Consider the following 19,929-nt stretch of genomic DNA (forward strand, 5'->3'; position numbering starts at 1 on the left):
GAGGGTTTTCCTCCCACATACGTTTTTGTTTGTTTGGCAATAGATGCATGCGAAAAAATGTCTTTCCTTCAGGTTTTTTTCTTGTGTGCATCTTCGGTAACTTATCCTGTCTTCTGGGTTACCTACTTATATAGGAGAGGCAGTGCCCCATCTGTGTCCCTGTTCCTCCTCTGTTTCAATTTTATCTGTGTGTATCAATTAGACCTAGATCCGTTTTCACCGAGCGAAGGGTTGCATCTTTTAACTGGTGTTATTCATCTTCAAAATTACAAATTTAAGTGAAAATCCTGATTTTATCATTAAGAACATAATAAACTCAAGAAATTAACATGAAAAAATGGATGAGTTGTCTTTTTTAGTTTTTTCTTCTGTTGTCCGGCGTTCTAGAGACTTCCCTTCACCAACGTGTTAACTGTGGTGGAGGATCCACCCTTTTCTGTTGAATGTGCTTCCCTTCACCAACGTGTTAACTACGGAGGAGGATCCATCTTTTTCAGCCAGATGTTTAGGGTTCTCACTGTTTCTGAGCCTTGAGCCCTTTGGTTGGACTTCGTATTCGGACTTTTAGCCTGTTTTCTTTCCCCAGCCTTATTGTATCTGAGCGTTAGCCCTACTGTACAATGGATGGGTTTTCTTCGAAAAAAAAAAAAAAAAAAAACACTATTTTTCCAGTACCCAAAGAGGGAAAGAAAATGGCCAAAAGAAAAAGTCACAAATAAAGAGTCCCACAAAATAGTTTTGAAGAGACGTATGATTCTTATTGAATAGGTATGTGCCACTTCAGCTTGTGGAGAATTTAATAAAAAGAGCATCCATCCATCCTATACTTGCAAGCAGCAGCAAATACAATACAATTCCAGCAACCAGAGTGTATTACACGATGGAAGCTCTACTTTTGCACTAGAACATCATTCCTATATCTCATTTGGCAAAACAAAAGTATCCCACAAAGCAAAAGATTGTCATTTGCAGTTTCAAACTTCTGAAAACTTGTACACTTTTTGACCTCATTGTCTGAAATGCTGAAATTTTATGAATCCATGGGAATGTCTCCGCCATTTGGGTTCTGTGGATTGACAGTGAAAGGGCTCTCAGATAAATTATGTTGAGGACGGCCAGCTCCGAACTGGAACTCTTGAGGAGGAATCTCCAGAGAACGTGTAAAAATGGAGGTCGTGCCAATGCTGTTGAAAGCAGGAACAAGAACAGGAACTGGATCATTAACCTTTGGAAACCCAAAGCTAAAGGATGGCACTCCTGCATGTGGGAATACTGGCACGGAAGGGTTGTTGCCATCAGCTGACCCAAAAATTTTCTGCTCGTATTCCTGTAACTGCTGGTACACAGCTAGAGTTTAAAAGAAATAAAGTGAGACTCGACATTGGCCAAGTGTTTTCAGGAAACAAATTAACATCCAGAAACACAGCCAATATCTGAGAAACAAGTGACACACAGAACAAATAAGGCTACAATGTCTACATTTAATATATCTGAAACGTATCTACAAATACCAGCCCCCTATATTTAATACAAGAATTCTGCAACTCCTAAGCATACAATAACTTCAAATATACTGGAATCATAAATTAACTAAACTATATCGACCATTCAATCGGTGTTTCCCCCTACAACATGCTAGTAGTAGTATCATGATATACTTGCCTTGGGTCAAGTCAACAGCTGGTCTCCGCTCTTTCACCCACTGGTAACTTTGTGCAAGCCTCCATCCTTTGGACTTCATCAAGTAAGCTATCACAATAGCTGGAGACCTGTCAAAAGAATATGGTTATCATCCTCTCGAGCAATAAAATAAAAATGCTTTGATCATTTCCCAGCAGATATGTTGAGTCCTTGACAACCATACAAAAAGAAAGAAAGAACTTCTGGATCACATCCCACATGGACCCATATATGCACTTCTTTTGTTACTTGAATGAGAAAAAAGGAGCAAAATTTGCAGCCACACACTACCTATTTTTTCCAGACATGCAGTGCACAAGCACACGAGCCTTATCCTTCTCACACTGCCCTGCAGACCAAAAATTGTTATGTTAGTGTAAAAGCTCCATAAGAAAGTAAAGGTTGGCAGTAAGTGTAGGTACTGAACACTTTTCAACTGACCAAACTTGCTAATAATTATTAGTGAAGGAATGCTCAGGAATCAATGGTTTTATGTCGCAGAAAAAATGTGGAGAACATTTATTAAGGAAATTTTTTTAAAAAAAATGAATTGGAATCTTATTCTTTAAGTATTTTTTGAGTACACTGCAAATATCAATTTTCAAACAATAAACAAGAAATACATGAGAGGGAGTGCACACTTTTTAATCACTCTGTTAAGTGGAATTTATTGAGAAATACCCTTTCTTTTTCTTTTGGTTTCCAGTTTTGGGGGAAGAAGAAAGCAAAATAAAGTAACAAACAGAACTTCATAGGTCACCATAAACAACTGACCTAAAAATTGATTTGCGTCATCAAATTGTAAAGTTTTGTCATCTTGGAGGCAATGATAGGTGAAAGAATTCTTGTAGAGATTTTGACAAGCTGGTACTGTCTACATAAAGACAAAACAATAGATATAAGCATATGCCAGACCTCTTGTTATTCCTGGCTAACTGAATTACTGTTGTCTGTTTCACATCAACAACAGACAAGCATGAATTGATATAAAAAATATATAATTTCCATAGAAGAATATAAAAGAAATAGAATGAAGGAAGGAAATATAACATATTTGAGATTGCAGAAGCAGCAAAGGGGAACAAATTATGATGCTTGGTCTTTCCCTCTTTTCTCCTGAAATATTCCTTCACTAATATTTTACTAGCTTAGATCCAGAGCAAAGTTCTTAGCAGTATAACTAAAGCAAAATATTTGGCTAGCTTTAGTGTTTGACCCCTAAATTTTACACCATAATTTCCATCTTAAATCGGTTCATTACAGAGATGCATCACCTTTTCTATAGAAGGACACTTTTTTTGTCCGTAAGAGATGGATAAAGCAAAAGCTTTAGAGCTGTTCTCTTGTGAGTGGAAGCCAAAAATCGAATTGAATCCACAATAAGAACAACGTTAAAGAACAGAGTATGAGAATATCAAAAACCCACTTAACCAATCTCCCGTGCTAGCCAATAGCATAGCCAAAATCTCATTTGAATGCGAGTAGGATACATACAACCATGGATGCTCCTCAACAAATTACAGATCCATAGTAGCCAGAAGTTGATTGAATGCAAGCTTCAACTTAATTTCTGCTACTCTCTCATAAACAAAACATTAACTTCAAAGAACTCCATCGCATTCAGCATAAAACTTGTCCCAAGCCGAAAGATCCAATCGAAAGAAATCAATCATTTTCCAACTTTGGTTTTCATTTTTTACTGTTTCTTTCCTTTACCTACTCACTAGAATTCAAACACCAAATAATTTAATTAAAGAAAGAGCATAACAAAGACCTCTATATGACCAAGTCTGCAATCAAGCAATAGTAATCAATAGTAAAACATCAAAAGATCAAAACTTCAATGAATAAAGACCACACTGATTATAAGAAATTTCAGAGCAGCATACATTGAGAACGCGAGAAATCCCTTGGGTTTTGAGGAGCTCAGAGCGAGAGGCGTTATCGTAACTTCCCAAATAGAGGAACTCCGGGAGGATCTCAGAAGGGAAAGCACTAAAATGAAGCGGAGATTTCTCAGCAGATTCCGGCATCCGGTGGCCGCAAATCCCACAAACCTCTCCTTCCTCATACTTGTGATAGTGGCCGCAAACCCCACATGGGTTCTCTCGCTCCCTCTTCCTCATCAGCTAGTCAATCACAAAATTGAGAAAACGAAATCAGGCAGAGGGATTTATTGGAAGAATCACGAATTTGGGAGATGGGTGCAACAGATATCGGCTTTAGAGAGAGAGGAGGGAAGTAATCTATGTATGTCTATTTACATGTCCCTCGGTCGGAAAGGGAGTGCTGATGTTTATAGTGATTCATGGAGAATCTGGAAGAACACGAGATTGCCAGATTGGGCTTTGATGGCTATATGGGAAATGATCTGGTTATGATGATGATAGGTATTTCATAATCAATAATTGCCAGAATACATAAATTTTACTCCTTTTTTTCAAAAAAAAAAGGAAAAAAGAAAAAAGCTTTGATAGTATTTTTCATATTTTATTTTATACAATTATGGCCTAAATTTTCAAATTTTAATATTATAAGACATATTTCCTAGCCCCATAAAATTCAACATATGTTGGGAGAAATTATTAAGTTTTCTTCTTCATTTTGTTTGGACCAAATGTATTTTTAAGTTTCAAATTATTAATATTTATTTATTTTAGTTATTATTTTGAAATTTAGATTATTTATGTAAATAAATTTAACTTAATTAATATTAAATAAATTTAAAATTTTGATATTTTCCTACTTTAAAATTTGTTAGTCAATGATGTTATTAAAAATAAAAAATAATGATTGTATGTTTTTAATATTAAAATATATAAATAATTATTCATAATTATAGACTCCTAAAATTATCGTCAATGAATTATAGACTTCTGAAATTATCATCAAATTTACTACCCTTGCATAATTTAGCCTTATCGTACACCAACAATGCTACACCACAGCTTTTAGATTTACTCTCCTGATAAGCATCCACATTACATTTTAGAGTATCCATAGAAGTGGAAACCAAATAACAGGATGGGGCAATACAGCATGGTTTAAAATACATTTACTTGTTCATAATCAAAATGTTCTAAAGCAAACGCAATCTCAATTATAGTTAAAAATTTAGGACTTCAAATCACATTATTTCGATGGAACCATAATTTTATAATAAATAAATAATTACACTCTATTTATTTTTATTATAAACTGACCTAATATGATTAAACAACTCTTAAATATTTCGAAAACCTTTCAATCCGACAACAAATGGACACTTCATAAAATGGTGAAAAGTCATTTCTTCCGCCACATTACACACCGAATACAAGATTTCGACATTAATATGCCTTCTCCTCAAATTAGCAGAACAATATTAAACACAAATGCCAAATAAAGTTATTCACTTTCAAAAAAATATCTAAACTCCAAAAATCTACTGCAATCTTTTTATTAGTTTCATTATTTTGTCCGAATAGTTTATACTAACTTCTAACAGAATATACCCTTACTGTTCTACCACCACCATAGCCTCCCATCTACCCTAATCAGCGATATTTTCAAAATATATCCCATCTCAACCTCCAAAATTAAACTCTGGAATGCCTCTATATCTCAACACCTACCATCTTCACCTCCTCAATTTCAGTATTATTCATACTCATAAGTTCGTAAAAACATTTCAGTATTATTCATACTCATAAGTCCGTAAAAACTGAGAATTTAATAGCCAAACGTGGTTATAAACATCTATCATTTTACTATTACCCACTCTTCATAAATAATTTTATTTTAATAATTTTTTATTTATTAAAATATTAGGTCAAATATAACTTAGATTTCAACCTTTTTAACTCACATTGTGTAAAACTCAAAGCTAAGACTATACATGCCTACAAATGACACGAAATTTAAACAATATTTAGTTAAAGTTTATTGTCATGTAAGAGAATATTTATTTAAAATACATCAAAATTAATACATATATTACTTTGTTTTTAAACTTAACATTTTAATTTTAATTTTTTCATTTCGTCAAATTAATGATGTTTATGTGAAAATTATTACAATTATATTAAAAAATTTATTAATTTATTTTTTATTAATTTTAACGATTAAATATTTTAAAAAATAAAATATTTTTTATTTACTCTTTACATAACTGCTGGATGATTAATTAATAAATTTTTTTAAATTTTAAAAATATCATAAAAATTAAATATTAAGATATTTAATAATTAAAATTAATAAAAAACTTAATTAATATTTTTTTAAAATATTAAAAATATTTAAATATATATTTTAAAATTAAAAAATAAATTAATTTTTTTTATAATATGAAAACTAAATAATAAATTTCAATGTTACATTATTGGAAATTAGTTACCCGACCCATCCACCTGCCCGAGGGCGGGCATCCAAACCAAATGGCCAAATAGCTGGGCTTTACCAAACACTAGTCACTCCTTTCCTATCAAGAGCAGCTTAAAAACCAGCCCTTCACTCTGATTCTTCCCTTACCTCCCAGACATCATAAACTTACGAGAACCCCATTGACTCTGCTGGTTATCTGTACTTTGTTTCTCTCTCTGTAATCATGGCAAAGGCGTTTTCACTTGCCCACTACACTCTCTTTTCCATCAGAAGAAGAAATGCCTTCAATCACTGCACCTTCTCAGTGCCTTTCTCTTCCTCCTCTGCTCTCTCTACTACTGATAAAAGGAATTGGAGAGGACCTGTCGTTTCTGTGCTCGAACTTGGTGGAATCAAGATTGCTAAAGATGGTATGATTATTAGCTCCTTAAATCTTTCTTGTTCGTTTTCTCTTTTTCTTTTTCTTTTTCTTTTTAAAAATTGAATGACTAATCACCGCTGCTACTTGTACTACTAATTAAGTTCATGTTATTATTTGAATTGCTGCTGATTTTTTTATTTAATTCCTGTTCTGGTAAGATCTTCTGGGTAGTTGGTGGCAATGATAATCATGTGGTGGGTTCGGTTTTTAATCCTTAAATACACTAAAATTTTGCAATTTGTGGTTTTTTTTTTTTTGGGTTTTGACTAATCTGAATCTTTTGATTTTGATCCTTTCATTCTCATTATTTCTCTTGTGCTGTTTTAGTGTTTTCAGAAATTTTTTCCTAATCATTGGCTTGACATGTATATTTGAAACCAGTAGGGTTTTAGTAGATAGTAACCAGACTGGTACTTTTTCATCACGTTGTATCAAGTTATACCCTTCATATGGTTATTGTAGTTTGGACATTGGTTTCTGCAGATGTGGTTAGAGATGACCCCACTAACAATGTTCCGGATACAATTTTTTCAAAACTTGGAATGCAACTTCATAGGAGGAATCAACACCCACTTGGGATTTTGAAGAATGAAATATATGAGTATTTTGACTCCAATTTCTCAAGCAAGTTTGATAAATTTGATGATCTCTGTCCACTAGTTTCTGTGAAACAGGTAAACACAAATTGGAAATTGACATTGCTCTGTAAGAAATTACCATTTCTACTATGGAAGTACTGTGGTGCTTTTCTCAGTGGAAAAAAAATTAATGCACTTCTTGCAGAATTTTGATGATGTCTTGGTTCCTGCTGATCATGTAAGTAGGAGCTATAATGACACATACTATGTTGACTCTCAAACTGTCTTGAGGTGTCATACGAGTGCACATCAGGCAGAGCTATTAAGGAAAGGCCACTCTCATTTCCTAGTAACTGGAGATGTCTACCGTAGAGATTCTATTGATTCAACTCATTACCCTGTTTTCCATCAGGTTCATTATAGATTTTGGAGTCATGGTTTTCTTTTCAACTGCTCTTAAGGCCTGTTCTTTTTCTGTGATAAACTTATTTTGTTTCCATACAGATGGAAGGGTTTCGGGTTTTCTCTCCAGATGAATGGGAGGCATCTGGCTCAGATGCCACATCATTTGCTGCTGAGGATTTAAAGAAATGTCTTGAGGGTTTGGCCAGGCATTTATTTGGTAACAATACAAATTCTCAAGTACATGCAAATGTGTAGATGATGCTATAAATTGCAGCTACAGTAATGATGTTTGTGATACAGGAATGATTTTTCTTGTTATATAGTTGCAATTGTTTTGTCTAGGATATAGTATTTTTTTATCATATTTAGTTAGTTTTGTTAAAAATGGCAGGTGCTGTGGAGATGCGGTGGATTGATACTTATTTCCCATTCACCAATCCTTCATTTGAACTAGAGATATATTTTAAGGTACTTTGTGCATCTTCATCATTTTCATATAAAGGCATTGCAAGCAACCGCTCTTTCCTGTTATTCTTATTTAGCTTATTTCTTTCTCACTCTCTCTCTCTCTCTCTCTCTCTCTCTCTCAAGCATCAGTACTCTTAGACCAATCTTTTTTGAACTTCTCTAACCATCATTCAACTAAGAGCATAGTGTACTACAAATTTACGAGTGCCCTGCATTAAAAAAATATTAATTGATCTGATTATTTGGCTTGTAGCTTCCAGGGGTGTTAGGCAAAGTGATCCATGGTTTTCTAGCCATGGATTTAATTTAGTTTAGCCATGTCAATGGAACTCAGTTTTCCATATTAATATAAATCAATGTAAGTTAAATGATAAGTCTAATTTTGATTTACAATCAACAAATTATGGTAAAAGCCCTTTCAGCATTAGTTTGGGCTACTAGCTTCTGACCCTCTGTTGGACTGTGGAGCTTTGCTGAAAAAGGGATTGCTTTCTAGTTTCTACTAATTTATGTGAAAGCGTAAAATGTTCTATTATTTCCTTTCCCTTTCACTTCAATACATGATGCTTTATATGCTACTTGAGGTGATTTGAAATTTTGCAGAAAAATAAAATTTGCTTCATATTTTTAATACTTGGGTAATTATTTTGGTGAATTTCATGTTTTTATTCGAAAATTTTAGGACTCCTAAATTTCAACATGTGGGTGTGTAGAATCTAAATTACGGTATTCATATCGGAAAATTAGGATGTAGAAGTTTAGTAGGGTTTGAAATGTGGAACCAAAAAACAGGGAATAACTTAGTGAAGTAGACAATATGTGAGCAACTAAACCATAAGAAAACTCTATTTTGGGACATGTATAGCATATAAAGGAGCTTTCAGAAAAATTAATGTTGGCCTTGCAAATATTAGGGATTGCTTTACTAGTCAAAGATAGAATGCCGCAGGTGCATTTGACTCACTTAATGATGGCCAATGATTTGTCAGGAGAAGTGGTTGGAAGTTTTAGGCTGTGGTGTGACTGAGCAAGAAATTTTGAGGAGAAATGGCAGACCTGATAATGTTGCTTGGGCTTTTGGACTTGGATTGGAGCGCCTGGCAATGGTTCTATTTGATATACCTGATATTCGGCTTTTCTGGTCAACTGATGAGCGCTTTATTTCTCAGGTCAGTCATGAATTATGATACGTTTGGCTGATTTTTCGTACTGAGTTATGTTTCCTTTTCAGTTGTGTTCATTTCAATGTTGAATACTTTAAGGCCACAATTTGACTTCTTTGGTATCTTTATGATCTAGCATACCCAGTAACTAATTTGAAGATCTTTACACTTGCATGTAGTTTCGTAGTGGCCAATTGGGTGTCAAATTCAAGCCATTCTCAAAGGTGTGATTATTTTGTTCCTATTGCGAGGCGTTGCTTCTTTTTTTCTCCTCTATGTCATTTAGAAAAGACTGGCTGTGCTGTGCAGCATTCAGAGACTTAAATTTAGAAACTTCTTTTGCAGTATCCTCCTTGTTATAAAGACATGAGTTTTTGGATCAACGAATCATTCACCGAAAATAATTTATGTGAACTTATCAGAGGAGTTGCTGGCGATCTTGTTGAGGAGGTATGCATATGATATGTGCTCTCTTTTTGTATTATTTATACATGTGCATTTGTTCATTCATTACCGGGTCAACAACATATTAATGTGTTCCTTATCATCATCATTTTTTGCGTGCAAATGCATAATATTGCTTTCTGGTCACCAAATCCTTTCACGAATCAGGGAATAGAATTATGTTAAGTAAAAAAAATTTAAAAAAAAAATGTTTCTTGCATTAGTTATATCCACAGACTTGAAGTGTTAGTGGTTATAAAGTGCCTGTCTATATTTTGAAGTGGGGTTCTAGGTTCTGAGGGTTTAATTTGCATAAATCAATCAGAGGATGCATTTTGCAATGGTTATGTGAGCCTTTTGATCCATGTCAGTGGGTTGGCAAGGGACTTGCTTGATGAGTCTAAGATAACCTTGTTTTCTATCCATTTATCTTTTAGTACCAATAGTACATTTCCTTGGGTTTGAATTTGAGGAGAAGTTTATTGTATGCATCAATCCTTTACTTTTCCTGTAATCTTCAAGTGGTGATAACCACTTTTATGGCCTTTCTGAGTCTCATAGATTATCTTTTGTTTTAAATTCAGCTGAGGGATGACTATTCTCATTTTATTATTTATTAATTTATTTTTTACTGCATTTTGGTCAAGAAAGCTGATTGTTTGTCTGTTTTGAGAATGTGTCATGCTGGTTTGAGGGAGTAAACAGATTTATTCAGTCAAAGTTCAGTCTAGCTGTATCTGTTGCTCATTTTCATGTGGGTTCAGACTCCAGAGTTTCCTGTGCAATTGAATACTTGTATATGATACCAAAAAAGTTGAGATATTGGCTCAGCAGCACATCTGTGTTATAGATGCCAGTTCGTTACGTGGTTGATCTATATTTTTGTTTATTTGTGCATCAGGTGAGCTTGATAGATAACTTTACCAACAAGAAAGGAATGACAAGTCACTGTTATAGAATCACTTATCGCTCAATGGAGCGTTCACTAACAGATGAAGAAATTAATGATTTGCAGGTATTGCATTGAGGATTGTTCATTGTCATTGATTTATTTATTTCCCTTATGTTTAATAGTCTGAAAAGAAAATATATCAAAAACTTGAAATTCTGATTGCAGTGGAATGTGAGAGAACAAGTGCAAAGCAAGCTGAATGTTGTTTTAAGATGAGAGTTGCTTAGGCAACTAATCCAATAGAGAATCTCAACATATGTAAATTTCTTTGGTATTACAACTAAGAGATGAGGCCCCAATATCTATATCTATTTTCATATGTGAATTTGCATATGGGATGGAACATTGAAGGATAGTGGATCAAGGGATTTTGGGTTTATTTTTATCTTGGTCACTGATAATAAATTTGTTGAAATTTTTCGTTGCTCAAATTTATATTTTGTTCATTGTAGTTTAGCTATTATTATCAGAAACTATAAATATATATTTACATTAATATTCTAATGGGAAATCCATCAATTATATTTCTTAATTAGAATTTTCAGTGGCTAAATTGTTGCATTAAGCTTAGCCTACAAGTAAATTTTAAAAATTATTTATATATATATAGTTTTATATTATGTTTTACAGCAATGTGCAAGAAGCTAGATTACTTTCCAAGTTGTATGATGAACCAAGGCTATGTTTGGATTAGAGAAAGATAAGGAAGGAAAGAAATAAAAATATTTTCCTCTCCATTGTAAAAACCTTCTAGTTTCAATTTTATAATTTACTATTGTCGGTTCACAGGTTTCCTCAGTTTAGATAAGAATAACACAGTCTTTTAAGTTATATTAGAGAAGAAAAAAAATCCTAATTCTTTAATTTAATATATAAATAAAATTTTAAATAAAAAAAAGTGTCTGTGGATGCTTGCTATCCTAGCTTGATTATAAGAATGAATATTTAGGGTTTAAATTTTAGACCTTCCAAAAAAATTCTCTTCATTGTCTGCATCAAATCAAATACATTATTATTATTATTTAATAATTATATATATTATGTTTAAAATAATTATTAATCAATTATATATTATATATTTTAAATATTATACTATCAGTATTTAAACATATTATTAAAATATTTATTATATTTTAACACATTTTCTTTCTTTTAATTTGATTTAAACTTTGATAATCTATAATTAAGAAATAAATTTTAAAATTTTAAAATGTTATCGATTATATATTATAGGGTATAATTGATTAAATGTTTAAAATATAAATTTAGTTAATTATTTTTAAATTATAGGCAGAATTATAAAAATTGTAAAAATATAGAATTAAATTAGCAATTATCCCTATATTATACATAATCAATTCATTTTCAAGTATATTTTATCTCTCATTGTTAATTTCATATTCTTAATACATTGTTTTATATTTTCTTTAATATTATTATTTACTTAAAAATAATAATTAAAAAATAAAATTAAAATATTCCTATCATAAACGTATTAAATATTTTAACCCACTAATTTTTTTTTTATCAATCAGCAGGTTAAAAAGATTTTTCAAATACTTTTAAAAACTTCATCTTTTCCCCAAATAATAAACAATTATTGAAATTTAAAAATCATGAAAAACCCGGTCTTATATGAAATTATACCATATAAAAACCCATTAAATCTCCGTCCCTAACCCCTCTCTCTCTCTCTCAACTCTCTAACACAGTCGCCTGTTACCTATCCTACCCCCTGCCACCTCTCCGCCTCTCCCTATGGTACAGCCGCTAGCCTCCCGCTGATCGTCCCTTTGCTCTTCACGCTGGCAACGTCGTTGCTGCGTCCGGTGCTCCTGGTTGCTTCTTCTCTCTCCTCCGCCGATCCCTCTGGTTCTCGTCGCTGCGTCCGCTGGTCCATTTCTTCTGCCATCCGGTGCTGTTCCTTGCCGCTGGTCCTCATCCTCAGTCACGCCACTGCTGCTCCTCGCCACTACGGCCTCAGTCACTGCAGGTTTGAATGGGTTTTGAGATTGTGGTTTCAGATGTGTGCTTTCTAAGATTTGTGAGATTATTGATGTGGATTTCTGAAATTTGTGGAAATGTTAAGATTTATGTGAATGTTCTTGGGGTTGTATTTGTGAAATTTGTTTTTAAATTTGTTGAAATAAACACTATTGTGAATGAATTGAGGGTTGTTTTTGTGAGATTATTGAAATGGGTTTATGAATTTTATTGAAATGTTAATGTGAGATCCCTGAAAATTTGTGGAAATGCTAAGATTTATGTAAATGTGCCGAGGACTGTAATTAAGAGATTTATTGAAAATTTGTTAAAGTAAGACTATCATGAATGAGTTAAGAGTTGTTTTTGTGAGATTAGCGTAATGCTAATGTGAGATTTTGTGTGATTTTTTTTTTTTGTATTATGAGTTGATCAGGTGGTTTTGGGTAATGGTAAATGGGTTTGGGATGGATACAAGTAGTGGAGTTAAATTTGTAAACGGGTTTGGGTACTTTAAATTCGTGGGTAGCCTAGCCAGTACCATCCCTGATCTAGGTTGCTTTACATTGTAATGGTGTGTCATAATGCTTATGTAACGGGCATGGATTTGGATACTGATAGTTTAAATCTGAGTTTCCTTTCTTTTGGCCAATCCTTGACGACTCAAAATAAGCTCATCAAACCCTAGATTGCATGGCGAGTGTCAGCGGAAGCACTTCATCTCCTCCCAAATGCACCAGTGAAAAGCCTGTGGTTGTTAGGGTTAAGCGCAAGTCCAACCAGTCTCGACTGGATGCCTTCTGTGAGTTGAGAAGCTTTTCTATGCTCTCTTTCTATCTTTTTCTTTATACTAGTTTCTGTTTACTAATCTTCACTGGTGGAAAATTGTAGGGCTGGAAATTAATGAGAGGCCATTAAAGCGCCCGCTGTTGGATTTTGAGAAGTTGTCCATTAGTTGTGAATCAGTTCATGGAAAAGGTACGAAGTGCTGAACCATGGTGTGGTTTTTCGTTTGCACTATTTCACACATGATTCATTCTTCAGAAAATGGAAATTAGGGCTTGCAATTTTATGTTAGTTGTTGAATTGGTTAGGGAGGACTGTAAATATATTAAATCTTCTTACAAAGGTTTTTGTTAATAAATTGGCATCACAGTTTTTATCTTTGTTTCAATTTAACGATACTCTAATGCTCTAAACATTGACATTGAGTTGGGAAATTGAAGTGGAGGAAGAGTTTAGGGCATTTAGGTCTCAACAATTGGATCTTGAATAGGGTCATCGTGGTTGAGTTGGAACAATATAATTTAATTAGTTTTAAATAAAACCTTAGAATTCAAATTCTGAATTGAAAAATATAATACCATTAGTCCATAATATAGTTGACTACTATTCTTCTATTTATGTTAGTCAGGACAAATCCTAATATTAGACTGAAAAGTACTCCTAATTAAAATACTTTACTGAATTGGAATCCTAAATAAAAAAGAAAAACTGAAAGAGAAAAAGAAGAGAAAATTCTAATTTAATTTGTTTGACCTTGTATCAGAAGTGATAGCTGGAGTTTGGTTAAATATTGTGTTTGAGATTCAATTTAATTCCCAAATTTTTTCCTATCAGTTACTTTACTTTTTACCCTCAGTTTGTTCAAGTTTCTGGCTGCAATCTGGATCATTTCCATTTCTTCAATTTTCTGGCTGCTGCAATTTGGATCATTGCCATGTATCTGTTGCTGTCTCTGTATATCTATGCTGACGCATTGTGTTTCATCTGCTGTAGTAGAGGAATTGAAGACTAAGAAAGTTTTTGTACAACATGTTGAGACGGTTAACAGCACGGAGGCCACTATTGATATATTACAATCATTTGTGGTATGCATGTGACTATTTCTGTTGCCTTTGTCTATTAACTAGTACATTTTAGTGATGTATTCCAGAATTCCATGTTAAAATAAGCTGGTTGTGTTCAAATGTTTTACCTTATCCCTCCAAGAAGTTTTCAATTCCATTGCAACATATTGAATTTATGTTATATTGTACTTCTATCAAATGAGTTTCTCTTGCTTTTACAGCCTAATTCGACTGATGCAGTTGAAGTCATTCCAAAAAGTAAAGAACGAAAACAGATCTTCAGAAGGGATAATGTAAAATTCTCATTTTTCTGTCTTAAAGTGACTAAACCTTAACTGCCACTTACAGTGGTGGAGACTTTCTGCTACGCACTTTATCTAACACTTGGTATTTCCAACATAATGCCTGCAGAAACAACAGCAGCTTTTGTCCAAGGCTAGAAAAAATCAAGAGGTATAGTGAAATTCTGATTTACCTAATAATTCCAAAATATTGGTATTTCATTTACATTATATTAGGATCATGTCCATCTTCATTTGTAGAAAATTTAATATGATGGCTGTATGCATGTGTGTGCGTGTGTGTTAAGTGCTTCTTGAGCTTCAGCATCTGTGTATCAATATGAAGCCATGCCAATTAATGAATTGTGTCATTTAATTTCCATCATAATAAGAAGAGCATCTTTCTAGTTCATGTAGTCACAGGTGAAGTGAATCTTTGTGATTTGGCACATAATGTCTATGAGCTATATGTTGCTTTCTGAGATTATCCTAGTATATGAAGCATAGAAATATATTTCATTTATGGTATTTGCTGACATATTGAACCCTTGCACTATTGTCTTGGGTAGACGAAAAAAGTTGTATGTATATTGTTGATGGTGTGTTTAGAATACTTGATATCTGGATTATGTCCTTCCTGAGTTTTACCAGTTGTAATCTGATTTTATGAACATGTGATTGAGCTTTCTCTGTTGTTTAAGTTTGTATCCTTTTTTTTACTAGCACATGGTTCTTTTATCTTCAAAGTTCTAGAGGCATAATTATTATGGTTCAAAATTCCATCATGTAGCTGTCTTGAAGTTGTTATGCTAGTACCTAGAAGTATGTTATGATTTGGTTTCTACTCCTGCTGTCCCATAAAGATAGGATTCCTTTTCTTTTCATCTATCCGGTATTATAGACCACTTTCCTTTGTGAAATGGTAGTATGTTAAGATTTGGTTTGTACTTATGTTAAGATTTGGTTTGTACTTTATCTGTACTGTTATTTTTCTTTTTCATATATTTGAAATTATAGGCTACTTTCCTTTATAAATCAGTAATTTATTTTTTAGCTTGTAATATGTCCTTGTTTAATATGTATTAAAAAGTAGAATGTATTAGTTTCAAAAATAAGTTAGTAACGTGAGTTATTTCATTTTTAATGAGGCAATATGATTGGGGGGTATAATTGGAAAAGACTAATGAAAGTTAATTGTTTAACTAGATTAACTATTTTTTTCTTAATTAATGTAAAAAAAAAAAAAGTAAGCCTATCATATGGAACAGAGAGTAATTCATTGTGCAACTTGCTAGTTTTGTGTGGATGGCAAGCATAATTTACCGCAGAGCATGGAGGTTACTGGACAAGGAGATGAAATATGTCATGTTTATGAGCAAACGAGTTTTTGGTGAAGTGAGCCAAGTTATTTTATCTCCTTTAGACTTAGCTGCTGCATAAATTTGACCAGATCATCTCTGAGATAGGATGTAGCTGTCCCTCCCATTTTGGGAGTTGGGACTGAATATTCTTTAAGTCAAGTACTAGAGGAATGTTCGTTGGTTAGATTGGCTTGTCAGTAGCTCACAAGTATATATGATGAAATGGGCTAATAGCTTTTTTGATGCAGATATGTTCTATAAAGTTTTAAGAAATTTAATCATAAATGTTAAAAGTAAAATATATGATATACAAAAATTCACTTGAATTTTAGATTTTTAATTTATGGAATTTTTTTTGTTTGAGCCCAATTTCTATCAAATTTGGTATAATTTTGCAAATAAATTCTAAATTAGTAAGACAAGTTTTGTAGAATTTGTAGATGAATAACTAAACATTAATGCTTGATTTGTGGATAAAATGAATTCCAAAAATTTTTTCCCCAAAAAAGCAAAATTTGATATAGTTCAGGCTCTGGGACATTTGGGAATTTGCAGTAATTTTATTTTATTGTATTTTTCAATTTCTCTCCATGATTTTTCATGCATTGCTGTTCATATAGAAACATGAAACCACTGGGGTCTTTGATTGAATGGTCCTTTATATATATATATATATATATATATATAATTCAAGGGGTTGAGACTTGAGAGTGATGAATTCTGTGATGGTTTATTTTTTATTTTTTTAATTTATAAGTCATAGATCTTCCTTGCACAAAATAATTGTAATATATAGTGAAAATATGATCTCATTATACTATCACTATCAGGCTTCTTTGAGATTACTTTTGAGATGAAAGGCAAATAATTTTCTGAAAGCAAGCCTAAGCAATCTACTATTTTAGTTTGAGTTAGATTTTTACCCAGAATTATGAATGGTGTGAATACATACTGCTTTTGATTTTTGACATGCTTAAAGTTTTCTGTTAGTTGCTCTTTTTCTGTGTAATTTTGTTTCACCTGTTTCCCACTTAATATTAGATATTGGCTCAAAATGCCCGTTTTGAACAAATTTGGAGGAGCCGTAGAGGTAACAAAGAGACTTCACATGATAAAGAACTACGTGACATGTGCCATTTCTATGACATTGTTCGTGTTGATGTTGAGGAAAGATCCAATGAGTTGCAAGACGAGTAAGTTCTATCCTCATCATATTTTCTCTTTATGTGTTCAAATTGTAGGAAGTAGTTGAGTCTCTGGGATTCTATTGCAGAGTTATGTCTTTGGAGGATCAGAGGATTCTTAGTAGCTACCTACCACTACTTAGAGAGTTTATTCCAAGTGCTGCAGCACAGATTGAAACTGATGTACGAGATTACATGTCCAAGCAAGGTCATGCCTCTTCCTTGATTATATTGAGCATTGAGCAGTATTATTACTTAAAAGCATGCTGATTGGTATTTGATGATTATTGTGAGTTTTGATTTCTATAGTGCTGTGTAGCATATGCAACGCATGTTCCTATTTGATCATGTAGAAGCATTTTTGTGGGTTGGAGTGGGGGAAAGCAAAATGTAATACCTTCTCAGACATCCTGTTGGCTTTTGTAATTGCTTCACCAAGCAATTAACAATTAGTTTAGCCTTTCTCTAGTACTAGGTATGGAATGTAATTGTTCATGTTGATGAGCATTGCTTGATAGGATCTTGTTTCTTGTGTGTCATCTGCAGATGATTATGTATATGACTATTATACCATAAGGGATGACATGGATATAGGTGATGAAGATTCCTTAAGCCCTTTTCCTCTGTAAGTGTCAAATTTGTCGTATTTTGGTCTCACATTGTTATTATTTTTGTCATTTTTATAATTGGAAAGGAGATCATTTGTTTCAGGGTTCAGGTAGAGGATGAAGATTTCTATGATGGGTTAGATGATGAATCAGAATACGAGAGTGATGATTCAAATGGTATCGTAAATTCTTGTACTACTTTAAGCCCTTTGGTTTCTCAATGCTCTTCTTTTTTTATGTGTTTTTCTTCTGTTTTTCTTAGCTGAGGACCATCCAAGAAACGATTATCCTGATGAAATCTCCGAAGAGGAAGACGAAGTTGAAGAGGAGAGCGAAGCATCAAGTGGTGAATTAGAAGATGCTGATGATACTAGTAGTACATCTTCAGAATTTGAGGAATCGAGGCATGGCTTGTCTGAAGATGCAGTCCAATATGAAGATGGAATTTATGATGATGAGGACGCTTTTGACTATGAGGATGATGATAACTTTGATTATGATGACAACGACGGTGATGATGATGGCAATGCTTGGAGATGAAAATAATGGGTATTATATTTCTCATTGCCTCTTGGTAGCCTGTAAACCTCCATGTTGTCATCTTTAATGTCTAGTCTGACTTGAAAGATTCATACTTGCATCTAATGTGTGGATCTTTGTCATGGTCATTCTAGTCATCTTCATGGATGTTTAATTGTAAATCTATACGTAGAATAGCACTGTTATTCCTCCTCGTTTTAGTATTTTTTGTTTTTTTGGTTTGTTTTCCCTTCAAAACAGGGAGAGGTTTACAATAATAGATTGTCAACATATTGCACTAAGTATAGGTGGGTGTAGGAGTCTCTTTTGTTTTTGTAAAGAATATTTTACCTCTTTAGGGTGAGAAGAGTTATTTTGATTTGTTTAATAGTTGATTAAATTATTATGGATGTTTATTAATAGAAATAACAATTTTTCAGGAGGTAATTAATTTTAGATATGTATCAATTCTCTAGCTTCTTCAGCGGAGAGAGGATTAGAATGCATTGTTAATCTTTCTTAAACTAATTTATATTTAATAACTTATGCTTATTTGTTTTTTCCTATTATATATATTTTAAAGATATTACGATGTTTTGAATATTTATTTAGAAAATTAATCTTTAATGAAATATTATTTTAAAAATAAAATAAAATTATAATAATTAATTTATATATTTAAAATATATAAAAATAATAATAATAAAAATTATGGACTGCGAAGCTCAGAGAAGTGTAAAAATACATGAATACAGATTAAATAGAACCTACCAAGTTGTGCAGAAGATTGCAGGTTAGACTGCCAATAAATTACCAATCTTGTCATTTGGCAGGGGGGAACTAGAATTGAAGGGTCCAACACATTAGTAAAGTTACATGTTATTTATCTTTTTCAATTTACTTAGAATTTCATAAAAATGGTCAATTATATATATATAAATTAAAAATATATGTATATAATTTATTTTTTCAAAAAATTAAATTTTTTATTTGTAAAATTTTGGTTGTAATGTTTTAATAATATATAAAAATTTGAGGTCTATATAAAAATATTTTATGTTTAAAATCCTGTATGTAGTATATATAATAAGAAAATAATCCTAATTTATAATTATTATTTTAATATTTTAATGTACTAAAAAGATAATGACAAAATGTCTAGACTATTATTAATTTTTTGAAATTAATTTATATTTTAAATTTTAATTGTGATATATATATAAAATCTCATAATATATATTTGTTTTTAAATTCATGTTCTATAAAATTAACTTTTAAAAAATTAATTATATTGAATGCTTATAAAATTTAAGTTAATCAATTTCATATATTTTAAAAACATCATAATAAAGTATAATTAAACAGAAAAAAAAAGATGCCAATATTACAAAAGTCTATTAAATATATAATAACAAATAAAAAAAATGTTAACATTTTACGTTATTTATATTGTTAATATAATAGTAAAAAAAATTTACGAAAATAATAATTGGTATATATAACGCACTTTTAGGAGAAAAAAAATGAAGATGAGAGTAAATAAAGTGAAAGAAAGAGAAAAGTGTTGAGAATAAATAAAATGGGAGAAAGGCGAGGTTATGTTGCTTGATCTATTATCGGATTTAGCAATGTATTTTTAAATCAGTTACTAATTTAGCAATGGATTTATT

At 32.2% G+C, this 19,929-nt stretch overlaps 3 protein-coding genes across 8 annotated transcripts; 2 read left to right on the forward strand and 1 right to left on the reverse strand.

Annotated features, from left to right (window-relative positions):
* Positions 1-716: 716 nt before the first annotated feature.
* Positions 717-4,083, reverse strand: LOC110628828 (protein-tyrosine-phosphatase IBR5). Of its 2 annotated transcripts, none has more exons than XM_021775640.2 (5): positions 3,570-4,077; positions 2,455-2,554; positions 1,972-2,029; positions 1,663-1,769; positions 717-1,347 (listed from the first exon to the last, which is right to left on the reverse strand). In XM_021775640.2, the coding sequence occupies exons 1-5, from the start codon at positions 3,804-3,806 to the stop codon at positions 1,031-1,033; spliced, it is 819 nt and encodes a 272-aa protein (XP_021631332.1). In that variant the 5' UTR covers positions 3,807-4,077; the 3' UTR covers positions 717-1,030. The 2 variants fall into 2 exon arrangements, with proteins under 2 accessions (XP_021631332.1, XP_021631334.1); XM_021775642.2 differs by having other exon boundaries at positions 1,151-1,333; positions 3,570-4,083.
* Positions 4,084-6,080: 1,997 nt separating this feature from the next.
* Positions 6,081-10,904, forward strand: LOC110627743 (phenylalanine--tRNA ligase, chloroplastic/mitochondrial). Of its 2 annotated transcripts, none has more exons than XM_043962210.1 (10): positions 6,081-6,452; positions 6,947-7,137; positions 7,247-7,453; positions 7,546-7,663; positions 7,838-7,914; positions 8,904-9,083; positions 9,257-9,301; positions 9,423-9,527; positions 10,423-10,536; positions 10,639-10,904. In XM_043962210.1, exons 1-10 carry the CDS (start codon positions 6,266-6,268, stop codon positions 10,687-10,689), a joined length of 1,275 nt encoding a protein of 424 aa, XP_043818145.1. In that variant the 5' UTR covers positions 6,081-6,265; the 3' UTR covers positions 10,690-10,904. The 2 variants fall into 2 exon arrangements, with proteins under 2 accessions (XP_043818145.1, XP_043818144.1); XM_043962209.1 differs by having other exon boundaries at positions 6,123-6,452; positions 6,926-7,137.
* Positions 10,905-12,130: 1,226 nt separating this feature from the next.
* LOC110628664 (RNA-directed DNA methylation 4) lies at positions 12,131-18,647 on the forward strand. Of its 4 annotated transcripts, none has more exons than XM_021775453.2 (11): positions 12,131-12,466; positions 13,130-13,258; positions 13,348-13,434; positions 14,236-14,327; positions 14,528-14,599; positions 14,718-14,759; positions 16,990-17,141; positions 17,222-17,340; positions 17,679-17,757; positions 17,844-17,917; positions 18,003-18,647. In XM_021775453.2, exons 2-11 carry the CDS (start codon positions 13,150-13,152, stop codon positions 18,278-18,280), a joined length of 1,104 nt encoding a protein of 367 aa, XP_021631145.2. In that variant the 5' UTR covers positions 12,131-12,466; positions 13,130-13,149; the 3' UTR covers positions 18,281-18,647. The 4 variants fall into 4 exon arrangements, with proteins under 4 accessions (XP_021631145.2, XP_021631146.2, XP_043804900.1 ...); XM_021775454.2 differs by having other exon boundaries at positions 13,145-13,258; XM_043948965.1 differs by having other exon boundaries at positions 12,131-13,258.
* Positions 18,648-19,929: the final 1,282 nt, after the last annotated feature.

Source organism: Manihot esculenta, chromosome 12 (assembly GCF_001659605.2).
Source record: "Manihot esculenta cultivar AM560-2 chromosome 12, M.esculenta_v8, whole genome shotgun sequence".
Classification (NCBI taxonomy): Eukaryota; Viridiplantae; Streptophyta; class Magnoliopsida; order Malpighiales; family Euphorbiaceae; genus Manihot; species Manihot esculenta.